Below are 18,088 nucleotides of genomic sequence, written 5' to 3' on the forward strand. Positions count from 1 at the left end.
GGTACTGACCATAGGTCGGTGGTTTTTCTCCGGGTACTCCGGCTTTCCTCGACCTCCAAAACCAGGCATTTTCTTAAATGACCCTGGCTGTTAATAGGACGTTAAACATAAAACAAACAAACAAATTTCTCATCATTTCCCCTGTATTTTGTAGGCCCCACCCTGAAGCTGCGGCGACCTATTGTTGTGAAGATGTACGACAAGACAATTAAAGCTTTGTATGCGGATACGTGATTTCCAGGGAAAATCAACGTGGAACTCATTGACAATGTGAACCAAAGCTGGAAAATGTCCCCAGTGGAGAAAATTTAATGTTCTGTTCATTGTACTATGAATTAAAATGGAATTTTTCACTAAATCTATACAAGCATAATGGTCTGGAAATAATGACTTCCAGGGTAATAAACAAGGAAGGGAAATGTTTGAAATAAGTTGGGTCTGCTGTAATTTACAGTAAAATTCAATTAGAAATTCATTAATTAAAACATTCTAGAGGCTCTGTGAATATGGATATTGATGAATATTTTGTTGATTGAGGCTCTAGAAGAAAGATTCAGTGAATGTGGATATTGGTATATATTTTGTTGATTAAGGCTCTAGAAACATTCAGTGAATATGTATATTGAAGTATAAGGCAGCTTCAGAGTATAATTTTAGATACAATGATATTCTCTATACTTATTACTGGTATCCTTATTGAACGTGTTTATACACAGAACAAGTTAGAGCCAAAACATCATAGTACCACAAAAAATCTCAAATATTTCTTATTTCATTAATTCATAGCCTTCAAAGTTGTTTTAAAAGAAAACTTTGATTTAATAAAAGTTTGAGTTAATGAAAAAAAAGTTTGATTTTCATTAAATCTTATATTTGAAGATGATATTGTAGTGGAACTGGACTGGGTTAAACGCCGATGTCCAGGTAGCTAAAATGGTAAGTGCGTCCGTCTAAGAGTTTGGAGGTCCTGGTTCGAGTCCCAGTCTGGTCCTTGAATTTTTCCTCTCCTGTTACATTGGAACAGGTTAGGAGTGTCCCGGTAAAAATACTGAGCCTGGCTCTATGTTTCTCTATAAATATTTTGCATTTTGCAGGTGTGAATATGTCTGAAAAAAAAAAAATGCAAACTCTACCATTGTATTTATCAGAAAAAATAACCAGTTGAACAGCATATTGGACTAGGAAGGGTCTACATGGATATTTATATAGAAATAACATGTTATAAATGTTTCTAATTTAAGAGTTGTTTTGTGTCTAACCCTTTAATAAGATTCTTGTGACAGTTTATCTAACCTGATGTTTTTTGTATAAAATAGTTTGGAAGGTACCTTATACATATGGCACCATTATTGTGATATCCTTGTCAATATACCTGTACACAGAACCTACGATATGTATAAACTGGAGGAAAAGGATCATTTATATGTGTATACTACAGTAGAAATTGATGTATGTCCATTCCACTTAATCGGGTAACGCTTAATAGGGTATTTCGTTTATTTGGGTAAAAATTCAAAAACCAAAACCATTTTCTCTTGAATCATGTTAAAAAAAATTGTTTAATTGGGTTGGAAAAGTCGTATTTTTCAGTTATTCGACTACGACAATTTGACCAAAAAAATAGAAATGCTCCAATTTTCACGAAAGTCATCACGTATTTCTTTAAGTTTTAGACATTTATCAACAAATAGGTTAATTTAGATGGTTATAATGTCAAAAAACGGTAAAATATTACCTTAAAAGATAATTTTTTTCACGTTTAGAACACGTACTTTGACAATTTTAGATAGTAACCTCTCAATCTTCATACTTGTTTTTAAAATCTTTATTTCAATATGAGATGAAAAGAAATTAACTTAATTAATGACCTGTGCTTGATGTTTTTTCAGATAAATTCTTTGATATACCTAAGAATGGTGTGTCCTATTTTCTGGTGAGAACCCTTCTGTTATTGTTCCTTCAGCTGATTCATCAATTTTAATGAATTCATGTTGTTAGGAGAGGTTTTAGACGCAATTCCTTTCATTTCCTTGAGGAAATGTTAATGATACCTATCGGAGGTTTAAACAGCTCTGGTCACAAATGTTGTACATTATACTCTGATAATCCTCAGTCCAGATTTACATACAAAGCCCAACAGAATATTTTGGGATTATTTTTTAAATGCTACATTACGTATATATAATCTATATATTATATTTTTTTAATATTTATGTACATTTCGGAATAAAATAAAGATTTATTACATAATAATTTTGTTGAATGTTTTCTGAATCATTTAAAGCCTTATAAATTCATCTGAACCAGATGGTTGATATGACCAAAGCCAAGAATCAAGATGTATATACCTAGTAGGTTCCTAGGATGACACCTGACAAAGTTTGAGAAAAAAAATGACTTTGACAATTATGGTAATCAAGGGGTCAAATTGATTAACACGCGTACGGAAACAATTCTTTTGATAAACAGAAAGGCAGAGAATCATTGGAGAAATGAATACAATGTGGGCAATGCAATGCAGGCCAATTGGGCCTTTTTTTTAGCCCACCATCATCAGATGGTGGGCTATTCAAATCGCCCTGCGTCCGTGGTCCGTGGTCCGTCCGTCCCTCTGTCCGTCCATCCGTCCGTCCGTAAACAATTCTTGTTATCGCTATTTCTCAGAAAGTACAGAAGGGATCTTTCTCAAATTTCATATATAGGTTCCCCTTGGTGCCTAGTTATGCATATTGCATTTTGAGACCTATTGGAAAACAACATGGCCGACAGGCAGCCATCTTGGATTTTGACAATTGAAGTTTGTTATCGCTATTTCTCAGAAAGTACTGAAGGGATCTTTCTCCAATTTCATACATAGGTTCCCCTTGGTGCCTAGTTATGCATATTGCATTTTGAGACCAATCGGAAAACAGCATGGCCGACAGGCAGCCATCTTGGATTTTGACAATTGAAGTTTGTTATTGCTATTTCTCAGAAAGCACTGAAGGGATCTTTCTCAAATTTCATATGTAGGTTCCTCCTAGTGCCTAGTTATGCATATTGCATTTTGAGACCTATTGGAAAACAACATGGCCGACAGGCAGCCATCTTGGATTTTGACAATTGAAGTTTGTTATCGCTATTTCTCAGAAAGTACTGAAGGGATCTTTCTCCAATTTCATATATAGGTTCCCCTTGGTGCCTGGTTATGCATATTGCATTTTGAGACCTATCGGAAAACAACATGGCCGACAGGCAGCCATCTTGGATTTTGACAATTGAAGTTTGTTATCGCTATTTCTCAGAAAGTACTGAAGGGATCTTTCTCCAATTTCATACATAGGTTCCTCTTGGTGCCTAGTTATGCATATTGCATTTTGAGACCAATCGGAAAACAGCATGGCCGACAGGCAGCCATCTTGGATTTTGACAATTGAAGTTTGTTATTGCTATTTCTCAGAAAGCACTGAAGGGATCTTTCTCAAATTTCATATGTAGGTTCCTCCTAGTGCCTAGTTATGCATATTGCATTTTGAAACCAATCGGAAAACAACATGGCCGACAGGCAGCCATCTTGGATTTTGACAATTGAAGTTTGTTATCGCTATTTCTCAGAAAGTACTGAAGGGATCTTTCTCAAATTTCATATGTAGGTTCCTCTTGGTGCCTAGTTATGCATATTGCATTTTGACACCAATCGGAAAACAACATGACCGACAGGCAGCCATCTTGGATTTTGACAATTGAAGTTTGTTATCGCTATTTCTCAGAAAGCTACTGAAGGGATCTTTCTCAAATTTCATATGTAGGCTTCCCCTCAGGTGCCTAGTTATGCATATTGCATTTTGAAACCAATCGGAAAACAACATGGCCGACAGGCAGCCATCTTGGATTTTGACAATTGAAGTTTGTTATCGCTATTTCTCAGAAAGTACTGAAGGGATCTTTCTCAAATTTCATATGTCGGTTCCTCTTGGTGCCTAGTTATGCATATTGCATTTTGAGACCAATCGGAAAACAACATGACCGACGGGCAGCCATCTTGGATTTTGACAATTGAAGTTTGTTATCGCTATTTCTCAAAAACTAATAAAGGGATCTTTCTGAAATTTCATATGTAGGCTGCCCTCAGTGCCTTGTTATGCATATTGCATTTTGAGACAAATCGGAAAACAACATGGCCGACAGGCAGCCATCTTGGATTTTGACAATTGAAGTTTGTTATCGCTATTTCTCAGAAAGTACTGAAGGGATCTTTCTCCAATTTCATACATAGGTTCCCCTTGGTGCCTAGTTATGCATATTGCATTTTGAGACCAATCGGAAAACACCATGGCCGACAGGCAGCCATCTTGGATTTTGACAATTGAAGTTTGTTATCGCTATTTCTCAAAAACTAATAAAGGGATCCTTCTGAAATTTCATATGTAGGCTCCCCTCGGTGCCTAGTTATGCATATTGCATTTTGAAACCAATCGGAAAACAACATGGCCGACAGGCAGCCATCTTGGATTTTGACAACTGAAGTTTGTTATCGCTATTTCTCAGAAAGTACTTGAAGGGATCTTTCTCCAATTTCATATGTAGGTTGCCCTTGGTGCCTAGTTATGCATATTGCATTTTGACACCAATCGGAAAACAACATGGCCGACAGGCAGCCATCTTGGATGTTGACAATTGAAGTTTGTTATCGCTATTTGTCAGAAGGTACTGAAGGGATCTTTCTCAAATTTCATGGTCCCTGGTGTTGCATTTTGGGACCAATCCAAAAACAACATGGCCGACAGACAGCCATTATCGCTAAATCTTAAATTTTATATATAGGTTCCCCTTGTTTGAAAAGTACTAGAGGGCTGTTTCTGAATTTACACAGATTAGTAAGACTTAGAGGAAGGGAAAAGTAGAGAAAAGATCAATCTGACATGGAACCTATAAAGATCATTCAATGGTGGGCGCCAAGATCCCTCTGGGATCTCTTGTTTATAGGATATGACTGTTACACCTGGACTGTCATAATTTAGTATTAACATTTAGCCACCTTTATGGAGGTATATGAAGAAGGATTTTGAAGATCCCTATATCTGGCCCTGTCCATCTCGACTTGGATCATCCAGGACACGTCTTTTTTTGACAATTTAAGAATACTTGCCCAGCAATGCTCCAGACCAAATTTAGTCAAATTTCAGCAAGCCACTCTGGAAAAGAAGCATTTTAATGGAAAAGAAAATGGTTTCACTATGGTCAAGCACCTTTATTCAGATTTTTTCGATAAAGAGGTTCAATGGACCTGCAACACTTAGCTATTCTAGACTGAAGGCCTTTGATTCTTGTCAATCTCAAAGATGATTTAGGTCAAGATGTGGAACTATGCTCTTTCTTTTGAGGAATTGTTACATGTCTAATATCAAAACCATAGAATTTTGGTATTCAGGGGCAAACATTCAAAGATTTTTGCACATTTGACCCCAGTGACCTTGAAAATAGGTCAAGGTCCTTTAATTGAACAAACTTCGTAGCCCTTCAACCCAGCATGCTACAGGCCCAATATCCGATCTCTTAGCCTCTTGATTATCAAAGTTGTTTAAAAGGAAAAGTTGACACTGGACAGATGGACGACATGCAGATGGATAATGCTGCACAACGGCATAATTATATATAGCTGACTTGTCTTCGGACTGGTCAGCTAAAACGTCGGCATCTTGAGAATTAAACTTTGATCAGTTAGACCTGGTTCAATTCAATATCATTACACAACATTCATGGAGTTACAAGGTTCACCTTTCAATTATCTTGCTAAATGAAACAGAGACAGGTTCTGAAGGCATTTAAACTTTTATTTTTTTTTACAAAAATATTTGATTTTAATATATTCCATACAAAGTTTTTTATACAACAAATCTCCTCAGATGGTACTTCTCATTACGTTATATAACAAATCTCCTCAGATGGTACTTCTCATTACGTTATGTAACAAATCTCCTCAGATGGTACTTCTCATTACGTTATGTAACAAATCTCCTCAGATGGTACTTCTCATTACGTTATATAATCTCCCATCATTCTCAGACTTCTCTCCAGTTTTACCTCTTCAAGATTTTTCTGTCACCCCCTAGGGTATGTCAGAAAGCACTTGCTCACTCAATGACGTCATGGCAACAACATAACAATATCACATCAACAGTGTGTTGCATAAATATATTTCTTATTACATTTCAACAACTGGACACTGCGTAAACAAAATTGCATGATAGGAGAAAAATAATCATTTCCCATGATATCTTGAGAGTGTGACGGAGAAATCCCCAACCTTTGGTCGATACTTTGTATTGTTGAACCCTCCTCGGCAGAACCTCGGGTTGGACAACCAAGAATATTACCCTTGGTTGTGTCTCTGGTAAAGAAAAACAGAAATATCACCCCTTGGCACTGCCTCTGGTAAAGATAGAAATATTACCCCTTGGCAGGGCCTCTGGTAAAGATAAACAGAAATATCACCCCTTGGCAGGGCCTCTGATAAAGATAAAAATATCACCCCTTGGCAGGGCCTCTGATAAAGACAAATAGAAAAATTACCCCTTGGCAGGGCCTCTAGTAAAGATAGAAATATTACCCCTTGGCAGGGCCTCTGGAAAAGACAAACCAAAATATTATCCCTTGACAGGGCCTCTGATAAAGACAAACAGAAATATTACCCCTTGGATAAGAGATTTCTCACTCCCACCCTCCATGAAGAGGGAGATCCTTTTCATCTTATCAGCTGATAGTACATGTCTAATCTCCCACGTAAAAAATATAATCCTGGAAACTCGAGCAATATAAGCTAATAATATATATCACTATAAGATTGGTATGTAAGTAAAATTTATATATATATATTATACTATATTACTTATATAAAGGGATTCTTTGCATTTTTATTGCATTTATAGTGATATGAATGCAATAGGGAACAGATAGAAATTCATATGTTGAAAGGACATTGACTATAGTCTTTGGGGTGAAACCCAGCAAGATGTAGGCAATAAACTGATAATTAACATGCATTTTTTAGTAGCTCATTTATAATATAACGATCACATTGTATTCATATCACTATAAATGCAATAAACACAATACAATCTCTATATATAACATTCAGGTGATGAATTACCATCATGTCTACAAAACCACGACCAGGACGTGGTAAACCTTGTGTACAGACCTAGACAAACGTGGTGATATATGTATATTGTGTTAGTAATTATCAATATTAGTAATATATTAATGATATGTAAGATAAATCATAATTGTCTACAACAGCTCACAACTCTCACGACTGTACTGGGAGGGGGAGGGGATATTACAACAAAATTAATTGAAATACTAAATTCATGTAATTGTTTAAATCCATACCCATAAAATCTGTAAATGTAGAATAAATATTTATAAAAGTTTTAAACCAAGAAAGAATACCCAAAACATTTTTCATATCACATCATCTATAAGGTGTTACTCTGGATTTTCTCATTTCCAGTTGAATCTCAAAATTCTGTATACACTTCTTTCCTAAATGCACAAACAGTCGCTGCATACAATACATTTTATAAAAACACACACCTGTATAATAAACAACAAAGGTGCCTAGTTCACTTGACTAATTTCCATAACTGATTAAGTATAAGCATTCCTGTTATTGTCATCTGTCAGTATGTATATAGTTCACATTCCTGTTATTGTCACTGTCAGTATGTATATAGTACACATTCCTGTTATTGTCACTGGCATTATGTATTAAGAACACATTCCTGTTATTGTCACTGTCAGTATGTATTAAGTACACATTCCTGTTATTGTCACTGTCATTATGTATTAAGAACACATTCCTGTTATTGTCATCTGTCAGTATGTATTAAGAACACATTCCTGTTATTGTCATCTGTCAGTATGTATTAAGTACACATTCCTGTTATTGTCATCTATCATTATGTATTAAGTACACATTCCTGTTATTGTCATCTGTCAGTATGTATTAAATACACATTCCTGTTATTGTCACTGTCATTATGTATTAAGAACACATTCCTGTTATTGTCATCTGTCAGTATGTATATAGTACACATTCCTGTTATTGTCATCTGTCAGTATGTATATAGTACACATTCCTGTTATTGTCATCTGTCAGTATGTATTAAATACACATTCCTGTTATTGTCACTGTCATTATGTATTAAGAACACATTCTTGTTATTGTCATCTGTCAGTATGTATAAAGTACACATTCCTGTTATTGTCATCTGTCAGTATGTATATAGTACACATTCCTGTTATTGTCACTGTCAGTATGTATTATGTTCACATTCCTGTTATTGTCACTGTCATTATGTATTAAATACACATTCCTGTTATTGTCACTGTCAGTATGTATTAAGTACACATTCCTGTTATTGTCACTGTCAGTATGTATTAAGTACACATTCCTGTTATTGTCATCTGTCAGTATGTATTAAGTACACATTCCTGTTATTGTCACTGTCAGTATGTATATAGTACACATTCCTGTTATTGTCATCTGTCAGTATGTATTAAGAACACATTCCTGTTACTGTCACTGTCAGTATGAATATAGTACACATTCCTGTTATTGTCATCTGTCAGTATGTATATAGTACACATTCCTGTTATTGTCACTGTCAGTATGTATTAAGTACACATTCCTGTTATTGTCATCTGTCAGTATGTATTAAGAACACATTCCTGTTATTGTCATCTGTCAGTATGTATATAGTACACATTCCTGTTATTGTCATCTGTCAGTATGTATTAAGTACACATTCCTGTTATTGTCATCTGTCAGTATGTATTAAGAACACATTCCTGTTATTGTCATCTGTCATTATGTATTAAGAACACATTCCTGTTATTGTCATCTGTCAGTATGTATATAGTACACATTCCTGTTATTGTCACTGTCAGTATGTATTAAGTACACATTCCTGTTATTGTCACTGTCAGTATGTATTAAGTACACATTCCTGTTATTGTCATCTGTCAGTATGTATTAAGTACACATTCCTGTTATTGTCACTGTCAGTATGTATTAAGTACACATTCCTGTTATTGTCACTGTCATTATGTTTAAGTACACATTCCTGTTATTGTCACTGTCAGTATGTATTAAGTACACATTCCTGTTATTGTCACTGTCATTATGTATTAAGTACACATTCCTGTTATTGTCACTGTCAGTATGTATTAAGTACACATTCCTGTTATTGTCACTGTCAGTATGTATATAGTACACATTCCTGTTATTGTCACTGTCAGTATGTATTAAGTACACATTCCTGTTATTGTCATCTGTCAGTATGTATATAGTACACATTCCTGTTATTGTCACTGTCAGTATGTATTAAGTACACATTCCTGTTATTGTCACTGTCAGTATGTATTAAGTACACATTCCTGTTATTGTCATCTGTCAGTATGTATATAGTACACATTCCTGTTATTGTCACTGTCAGTATGTATTAAGTACACATTCCTGTTATTGTCACTGTCATTATGTATTAAGTACACATTCCTGTTATTGTCATCTGTCAGTATGTATATAGTACACATTCCTGTTATTGTCATCTGTCAGTATGTATATAGTACACATTCCTGTTATTGTCACTGTCAGTATGTATTAAGTACACATTCCTGTTATTGTCACTGTCAGTATGTATATAGTACACATTCCTGTTATTGTCATCTGTCAGTATGTATTAAGTACACATTCCTGTTATTGTCATCTGTCAGTTTGTATTAAGTACACATTCCTGTTATTGTCACTGTCAGTATGTATTAAGTACACATTCCTGTTATTGTCACTGTCAGTATGTATATAGTACACATTCCTGTTATTGTCATCTGTCAGTATGTATTAAGTACACATTCCTGTTATTGTCACTGTCATTATGTATTAAGTACACATTCCTGTTATTGTCACTGTCAGTATGTATTAAGTACACATTCCTGTTATTGTCACTGTCAGTATGTATATAGTACACATTCCTGTTATTGTCATCTGTCAGTATGTATATAGTACACATTCCTGTTACTGTCACTGTCATTATGTATTAAATACACATTCCTGTTATTGTCATCTGTCAGTATGTATATAGTACACATTCCTGTTATTGTCACTGTCATTATGTATTAAATACACATTCCTGTTATTGTCACTGTCAGTATGTATTAAATACACATTCCTGTTACTGTCACTGTCATTATGTATTAAGAACACATTCCTGTTATTGTCACTGTCATTATGTATTAAGTTCACATTCCTGTTATTGTCACTGTCAGTATGTATTAAATACACATTCCTGTTACTGTCACTGTCATTATGTATTAAGTACACATTCCTGTTATTGTCATCTGTCAGTATGTATTAAGTTCACATTCCTGTTATTGTCACGGTCAGTATGTATTAAGAACACATTCCTGTTATTGTCACTGTCATTATGTATTAAATACACATTCCTGTTATTGTCACTGTCATTATGTATTAAGAACACATTCCTGTTATTATCATCTGTCAGTATGTATATAGTACACATTCCTGTTATTGTCATCTGTCAGTATGTATATAGTACACATTCCTGTTATTGTCACTGTCATTATGTATATAGTACACATTCCTGTTATTGTCACTGTCATTATGTATTAAGTACACATTCCTGTTATTGTCACTGTCAGTATGTATTAAGAACACATTCCTGTTATTATCATCTGTCAGTATGTATATAGTACACATTCCTGTTATTGTCACTGTCATTATGTATATAGTACACATTCCTGTTATTGTCACTGTCATTATGTATTAAGTACACATTCCTGTTATTGTCATCTGTCAGTATGTATATAGTACACATTCCTGTTATTGTCACTGTCATTATGTATTAAGTACACATTCCTGTTATTGTCACTGTCATTATGTATATAGTACACATTCCTGTTATTGTCATCTGTCAGTATGTATATAGTACACATTCCTGTTATTGTCATCTGTCAGTATGTATATAGTACACATTCCTGTTATTGTCATCTGTCAGTATGTATATAGTACACATTCCTGTTATTGTCACTGTCAGTATGTATTAAATACACATTCCTGTTATTGTCACTGTCATTATGTATTAAATACACATTCCTGTTATTGTCATCTGTCAGTATGTATATAGTACACATTCCTGTTATTGTCACTGTCAGTATGTATTAAATACACATTCCTGTTATTGTCACTGTCATTATGTATTAAATACACATTCCTGTTATTGTCATCTGTCAGTATGTATATAGTACACATTCCTGTTATTGTCATCTGTCAGTATGTATATAGTACACATTCCTGTTATTGTCATCTGTCAGTATGTATTAAATACACATTCCTGTTATTGTCACTGTCATTATGTATTAAGTACACATTCCTGTTATTGTCACTGTCATTATGTATATAGTACACATTCCTGTTATTGTCATCTGTCAGTATGTATATAGTACACATTCCTGTTATTGTCATCTGTCAGTATGTATATAGTACACATTCCTGTTATTGTCATCTGTCAGTATGTATATAGTACACATTCCTGTTATTGTCACTGTCAGTATGTATTAAATACACATTCCTGTTATTGTCACTGTCATTATGTATTAAATACACATTCCTGTTATTGTCATCTGTCAGTATGTATATAGTACACATTCCTGTTATTGTCATCTGTCAGTATGTATATAGTACACATTCCTGTTATTGTCATCTGTCAGTATGTATTAAATACACATTCCTGTTATTTTCACTGTCATTATGTATTAAGAACACATTCTTGTTATTGTCATCTGTCAGTATGTATAAAGTACACATTCCTGTTATTGTCACTGTCATTATGTATTAAGTACACATTCCTGTTATTGTCATCTGTCAGTATGTATATAGTACACATTCCTGTTATTGTCATCTGTCAGTATGTATATAGTACACATTCCTGTTATTGTCATCTGTCAGTATGTATTAAATACACATTCCTGTTATTTTCACTGTCATTATGTATTAAGAACACATTCTTGTTATTGTCATCTGTCAGTATGTATAAAGTACACATTCCTGTTATTGTCACTGTCATTATGTATTAAGTACACATTCCTGTTATTGTCATCTGTCAGTATGTATATAGTACACATTCCTGTTATTGTCATCTGTCAGTATGTATTAAATACACATTCCTGTTATTGTCACTGTCATTATGTATTAAGGTCACATTCCTGTTATTGTCATCTGTCAGTTTGTATTAAGTACACCTTCCTGTTATTGTCATATGTATCCAACATAATATAAACAAATATGGCAGTGAACATGTAATTATACAGGTAATTTGTAATTATATAGGTAATTTGTAATTATACAGGTAATTTGTAATCAGTTTCACACCATGTACAACAAGTCCATGATAACAGGATTTTCTCTCATCTGATCTTAAAACATAGAATTAAAAGTTACTGTACTCTCAAAACAAAAGGAAGACAATTAAAAATGTTTTATATACTTCCCCAACAAATAAACAAATTAATGATAATTTCAGTATTGTATATATAACATTCATGTAAACATATCTGAGATTCATCATGATGATGGTAGTGTGGATGACTGGATGTTAGGTAGTTGTTGCCATTCTGTAAAACTTTTCACTATATATTTATCTCACTCAAGCACAATTCAGAACTGGTTTATTAAACCAGCCAGCGATTTTGCTGATAATTTCAAATATGGCAATAAACAAGTAAAAAAATTATCATTTTTAACCAATCAATAATCAGCACTGTCCTTAAAGTTTACCAACATTTTTAACCAATGAATATTCAGCACTCTCCTTAAAATTTACCATAATTTTTAACCAATGAAAAATCAGCATGCTCCTTAAAGTTTACCATTATTTTTAACCAATCAATAATCAGCACGCTCCTTAAAGTTAACCATTATTTTTAACCAATCAATAATCAGCACGCTCCTTAAAGTTTACCATTATTTTTAACCAATCAATAATCAGCACGCTCCTTAAAGTTTACCATTATTTTTACCAATCAATAATCAGCACGCTCCTTAAAGTTTACCATCCCCAAACTTTTATATACTGCACATATATATGTATAATGAAGTTCCAATTGAATAAATTCCCCCGAAAAGTAAGTATTTTAACTGGTGTAGTGTGGGGTTGGGGGGCGATGTATATATGTGAAATATATTAAGCATTTCATAATTTGGTCTTGCCCCTGTTTCATGACTGGTGCTGTGATTTATCTTAAAAGAAATTCCTTAGATTGTTCTATTTTCCTATTAGGAAAGCAAATATTGCAGCTAAACAAGGCTCTTCACTGAGTTGAGTATTATGTAATTTAGGTAAGATACATTTTCCACAATATATCAAAATTTATCTAATAAATGTGTCTTTAAAATAAGAATCATGAAAATGGAAACTGAAAGGAAATATAAATCTTACACATAGAAAAAAACTAATAAGCAACAATACAAATATGAAAATCTCATTCTGGATAGAATATTTTTTGAATTTAAAAAAAAAATCTTGCATAGAGTTTTCCTATCAATAGATAGAATCATTATGTATTGTAAACACATTGAGAATATCAATACGGTTAAAAAAAGTTTATGAATATTTATAACAAGATCTGTATCCTCTTTTAATCCTCCAGAAAATCCTGGTAAATAAACATATGTATGATATGATTTCCAACATAATATGCTAATAGACTTTAAATTATATGGTATCCATGACTACCATTCTTGTTAACCAATCACAAGACCATCCTTCATTTTAGAAACAGTGTCAACAAAATTCATAGATCCGCTCGATAAGCTAATGATAAAGATAAGGGATTCCCTCCATTTAAGAGATATTGGAGATGAGGTTGGTAGGTCCCCAATAATCCGATGAAAAGGCCAAACTCCCCTCCATTTTGGAGATATTGTAGATGAAGTTTGTTCGTCCCCAATAGGCCAATAAAAAGGCTTCATTTCCCACCATGTTGGGAGATTTCATGGACGTGATTTATAGGTCCCTGTTGTATACATTATAAAGGAAGCGATCAACACGTATCTTCCCTCTCCAGACTTGATCCCAGGTTTATGACAGTTATGATATTTCCTCCCAGTAAACCGTTGTGAGAATCAACATCGTCCTCTACAGCTAGGATTCGGTGTAAAATGCCTCTATCGTTTGCTCATACTTCTGAACGATCTTTGGTCTCCTTGTCTTCAGGGTTGGTCCTGAAACAAAATTCAAACAGAAACATTCTGAGGTTTTCATCTCCCTGTTTTAAGGACTATTTTAAATTCATTAGAGCATACTGTTTAAAAATCTCCTGTTTATGAAGGAGCCTCCATTTTCTTTCATTATATATTATCTTTCAAGTGCAAAAAGTTTAAATTGGAGATATTTTGAAAATGATAGAGAAAATGGAATATCCCTTACTCTAACACAATGTGTTTTGACTCTAAAACTCAAATAATTAACAATACGTTTGGTACATTAGCTTGTATGAATATAATAATTTTTAGCTCAAAACCTTAAACTTGTGAAGGGGTCCTGAACTAGAGATTTAGTGAACTCAAAACATTTTATACCTGAATGGAATTCAATCAACCAATCAGAATTGTCAATTCTAGTAGACTATATTTATTATGAAATATAAATTTGACAATGAAATTTAATACAGGGTTTTATTGACATCAATGATGTGAGGTTTTGAATGAAAGAAAAAATGACAAGGCAGGCAGACACCAAGGATAATATAATATTCTCACAAAGGATTAGTGTACCAACTTGTTAGGTTTAAAATGATAGAGAGGGAACAGAAGAAAGTAACTAATTCTCCCTTCTTCTAACTCATTTTTAGATTTTGTAAGCCGGTTGATGATTGCAAACGGTAGATAACTCTAGATCTAGATAAACTCCAAAAGGGCAGATAACTCCAGATGAACTCCAAAACGGTAGATAACTCTAGATGAACCCTAAAAGGGTAGATAACTCTAGATGAACTCTAAAAGGGCAGATAAATCTAGATGAACCCTAAAAGGGAAGATAACTCCAGATGAACTCCAAAAGGGCAGATAACTCTAGATGAACTCTAAAAGGGAAGATAACTCTAGATGAACTTCAAAAGGGTAGACAACTCTAGATGAACTCTAAAAGGGAAGATAACTCTAGATATTATGTTATTTTATTACCTGCTACATACTGGTTCGTTAATAACTTACCCAGTTCTCCGCCAGGAATGGAGAAGTCGGTGGGAAGAATCGTCCACTTCTGTATCTTCGTGGCCCTGGACGTTGTTTTAGTGTTAGCCTGGTCAATACCAGCCTGAATAGCCTTCAGTACGTTTTTATCTTTGTTGTCCAAGACATCAGCCATTGTTGTTGCTTCGCTACCGATGGATTTACACCATTCTACCGCGTCCTGTGTCAGGTTATCTGTTGGAGCTCCTGTTTCTACATTCATTTCAACCTTGATAAAAAAATCATACAGATTTACAGATTCATCTTAACAATAGAAAATAGTATACAGTTGTTTCATGCCTCATCAGTCAACAGTCAAAACTGTTTTCACGAGGTGTCGGTACTGACCAGGTGAACTGTTTCCCAGAGGCCGCAACAAAAAAAAAAAACAGTCTGAAATTCAAAATTTAATTACTCACAGAACCCTTGATGATATTCCTAGTATCAGATGAATCTCTGTTCTCTATGAGATTTAAAAGCTCGTCATCGTTTATGTCTTCAAACCTATAAGTCATGTTTACAGTCGACCCATGTTTACAAACCTGTCGACGACGAGTAGTGTAGTCACTGTCATCTGTACGCTTGTAATTAGGCGTGTTCGATTTGGCAGCGTGTGATCGGGCAACAGTTCATGGGTAGCATGTTTTATAGGAAAACAGTCAAATTTGGTTAATATCCATTTATATAGTTTTTATATAATTACAAGCGTACAGATGACAGTGACTACACTACTTGTCGTCGACAGGTTTGTAAACATTGGTCGACTGTAAACATGACTTCTAGGTTTGAAGACATAAACGATGACGAGCTTTTAAATCTCATAGGTAACAGAGACTCGGCTAATACCAGGAATATCATCAAGGGTTCTGTGAGTTATCAGATTTTGAATTTCAGGCTGTTTTTTGTTGTAATTATTCACTTCAATGGTCAGATAACAAAACAGTTGTTTCATGCCTCATGATCAGTCAACAGTCAAAACAGTTTTCCCTCGGTGTTGGTACTGACCAGGTGAACTATTTCCCTCGACCTTCGGCCTCTGGGAAACAGTTCACCTGGCCAGTACCAACACCTCGTGAAAACAGTTTTGACTGTTGACTGATGAGGCATGAAACAACTGTATACTGACACCAGTTAACATTCACACCAGACTAATTTTCAAATCTAGATTTGCGAGTAGAAGTCATTAACCTAAATCGTAATTTTAGACCTGCATCATCAACATCAACATCAAAACTTGGAATAATGACTGAATGTCCTTAATTACAAACATCCAGTGACATATGTTGATTCTTTACCTTGAGAGAGATAAGCATGGTGAGAAATTTTCTCTGGTCGCCGATCAGCATACAGTTTGACACACAAGGGAGGGCTTCCTTAACATTTCCCTCTATAGGTATTGGTGCCACGTTCTCTCCTCCAGCCGTGATGATCAACTCTGTTTAAAAGGACGTCAATTACTTTATTTTAACATACTAAGCTTCAGTCCTTCATATGGACTATGTGCCTTTTCCTTTTATCTTAATTTAATCCTTCGGACCCTAAGAAACTCTAGTGGACTCTTCCATTGATTCATCATTAGAAATGTAATATGGTCAATAGGGGTGAGAGGGTTCATGAATTCTTTAAACCTCAATGTAGTTATTACCATATTTATTAGCTTACAAACCACCAATCAAAGATAAACTCACTGTTGTATTTTGATATCAGAACAGAAGATCAATGAGCTAAAGTCCTTATTCTAGCTCTGCTTTTGTCAGGGAGGATGGAGGCCTACTTTAGGATATTATATTTGGTGAATACAGAAAACCTTTTTGTTAGGATTTTGATTCCCAAAGAATCACAAAAAATGTCACAAATCATATTCTAGCACAAAAAATCCTGAACATTCTACCCATGGCTCATATAATTCAAGAAAGCTTCTTCATGCATTCAAAGTATGGAAAACCTGCTAAAAATTTGTCGATTTTTTCCAAGAAATACATGTATAAAAAAAAGAAATCCACAAAATATAATCCAAACCATTTGTTTTTTTACTTCAGTATTTTAACCACAAAATTAAATCCCATCAAAATAAACACTTTATCAGATCAGTATTTCGGTGTTCAATAAATCCACCCCTTACTTTGAATCAGACTGTATGTGTTGGCCTAGATACCTAACAGTATTCCTGACCTTTAATTCTGCCTGTCACAAAGAGGAATCCATCCTTGTCTTTCCTGCCAATGTCGCCAGATTTTAGCCAACCTGCTTCATCAAATGTTTCGACTGTCTTTGCTTCATTTCGTAGGTAGCCCATGAAGATGTGTCGACCCCACATACATATCTGGAATAGATACACACACTGATTACATAGGCAGGACCTAGAAGCTAATGATCCACATTCACTATTTCAAACGCTGGTAAAAATACGAAATTTTTACTTCAGGACCAAGAATGTAATAATCTTCAGTCAAAAATGCAAAAACTAGCTGATTTAAAATAATTAGACTTCTGCATCTCATACCAAGTGTTTCCTACTACATATCTCCTACAACGTCTCCTACTATGTGTCGCCTATAATGTGTCTCCTACCACACGTCTCTACCATGCATTTCCTACCACATGTCTCCTACCACGTGTCTCCTACCATGTGTCTCCTACCATCTGTCATCTACCATGTGTCTCCTACCATGTGTCGCCTATAATGTGTCTCCTACCACACGTCTCTACCATGCATCTCCTACCACATGTCTCCTACCACGTGTCTCTACCATGTGTCTCCTACCACACGTCTCTACCATGTGTCTCTACCATGTGTCTCTA

The 18,088-nt window shown here is 34.6% G+C and overlaps 2 protein-coding genes across 3 annotated transcripts in view; one reads left to right on the forward strand and one right to left on the reverse strand.

Moving 5' to 3' along the window:
• The window catches only part of LOC117334368 (long-chain-fatty-acid--CoA ligase ACSBG2-like), a 33,133-nt gene extending 31,512 nt beyond the window's left edge, over positions 1-1,621 (forward strand). For both annotated transcript variants that reach the window (XM_033893948.1, XM_033893949.1), the window contains exon 17: positions 155-1,621. In XM_033893948.1, the coding sequence (XP_033749839.1) occupies positions 155-234 (80 nt within the window). In that variant the 3' untranslated portion in view covers positions 235-1,621. The remainder of the gene's footprint in view (positions 1-154) is intronic.
• Positions 1,622-12,518: 10,897 nt separating this feature from the next.
• The window catches only part of LOC117334357 (long-chain-fatty-acid--CoA ligase ACSBG2-like), a 33,900-nt gene continuing 28,330 nt past the window's right edge, over positions 12,519-18,088 (reverse strand). The window contains exons 14-17 of the mRNA XM_033893931.1: positions 17,459-17,609; positions 16,582-16,721; positions 15,269-15,515; positions 12,519-14,278 (exon numbers count right to left, since the gene is read on the reverse strand). Coding sequence (XP_033749822.1) covers positions 14,199-14,278; positions 15,269-15,515; positions 16,582-16,721; positions 17,459-17,609 — 618 coding nt within the window. The 3' untranslated portion in view covers positions 12,519-14,198. The remainder of the gene's footprint in view (positions 14,279-15,268; positions 15,516-16,581; positions 16,722-17,458; positions 17,610-18,088) is intronic.

Source organism: Pecten maximus, chromosome 9 (assembly GCF_902652985.1).
Source record: "Pecten maximus chromosome 9, xPecMax1.1, whole genome shotgun sequence".
NCBI classification, from domain to species: domain Eukaryota; kingdom Metazoa; phylum Mollusca; class Bivalvia; order Pectinida; family Pectinidae; genus Pecten; species Pecten maximus.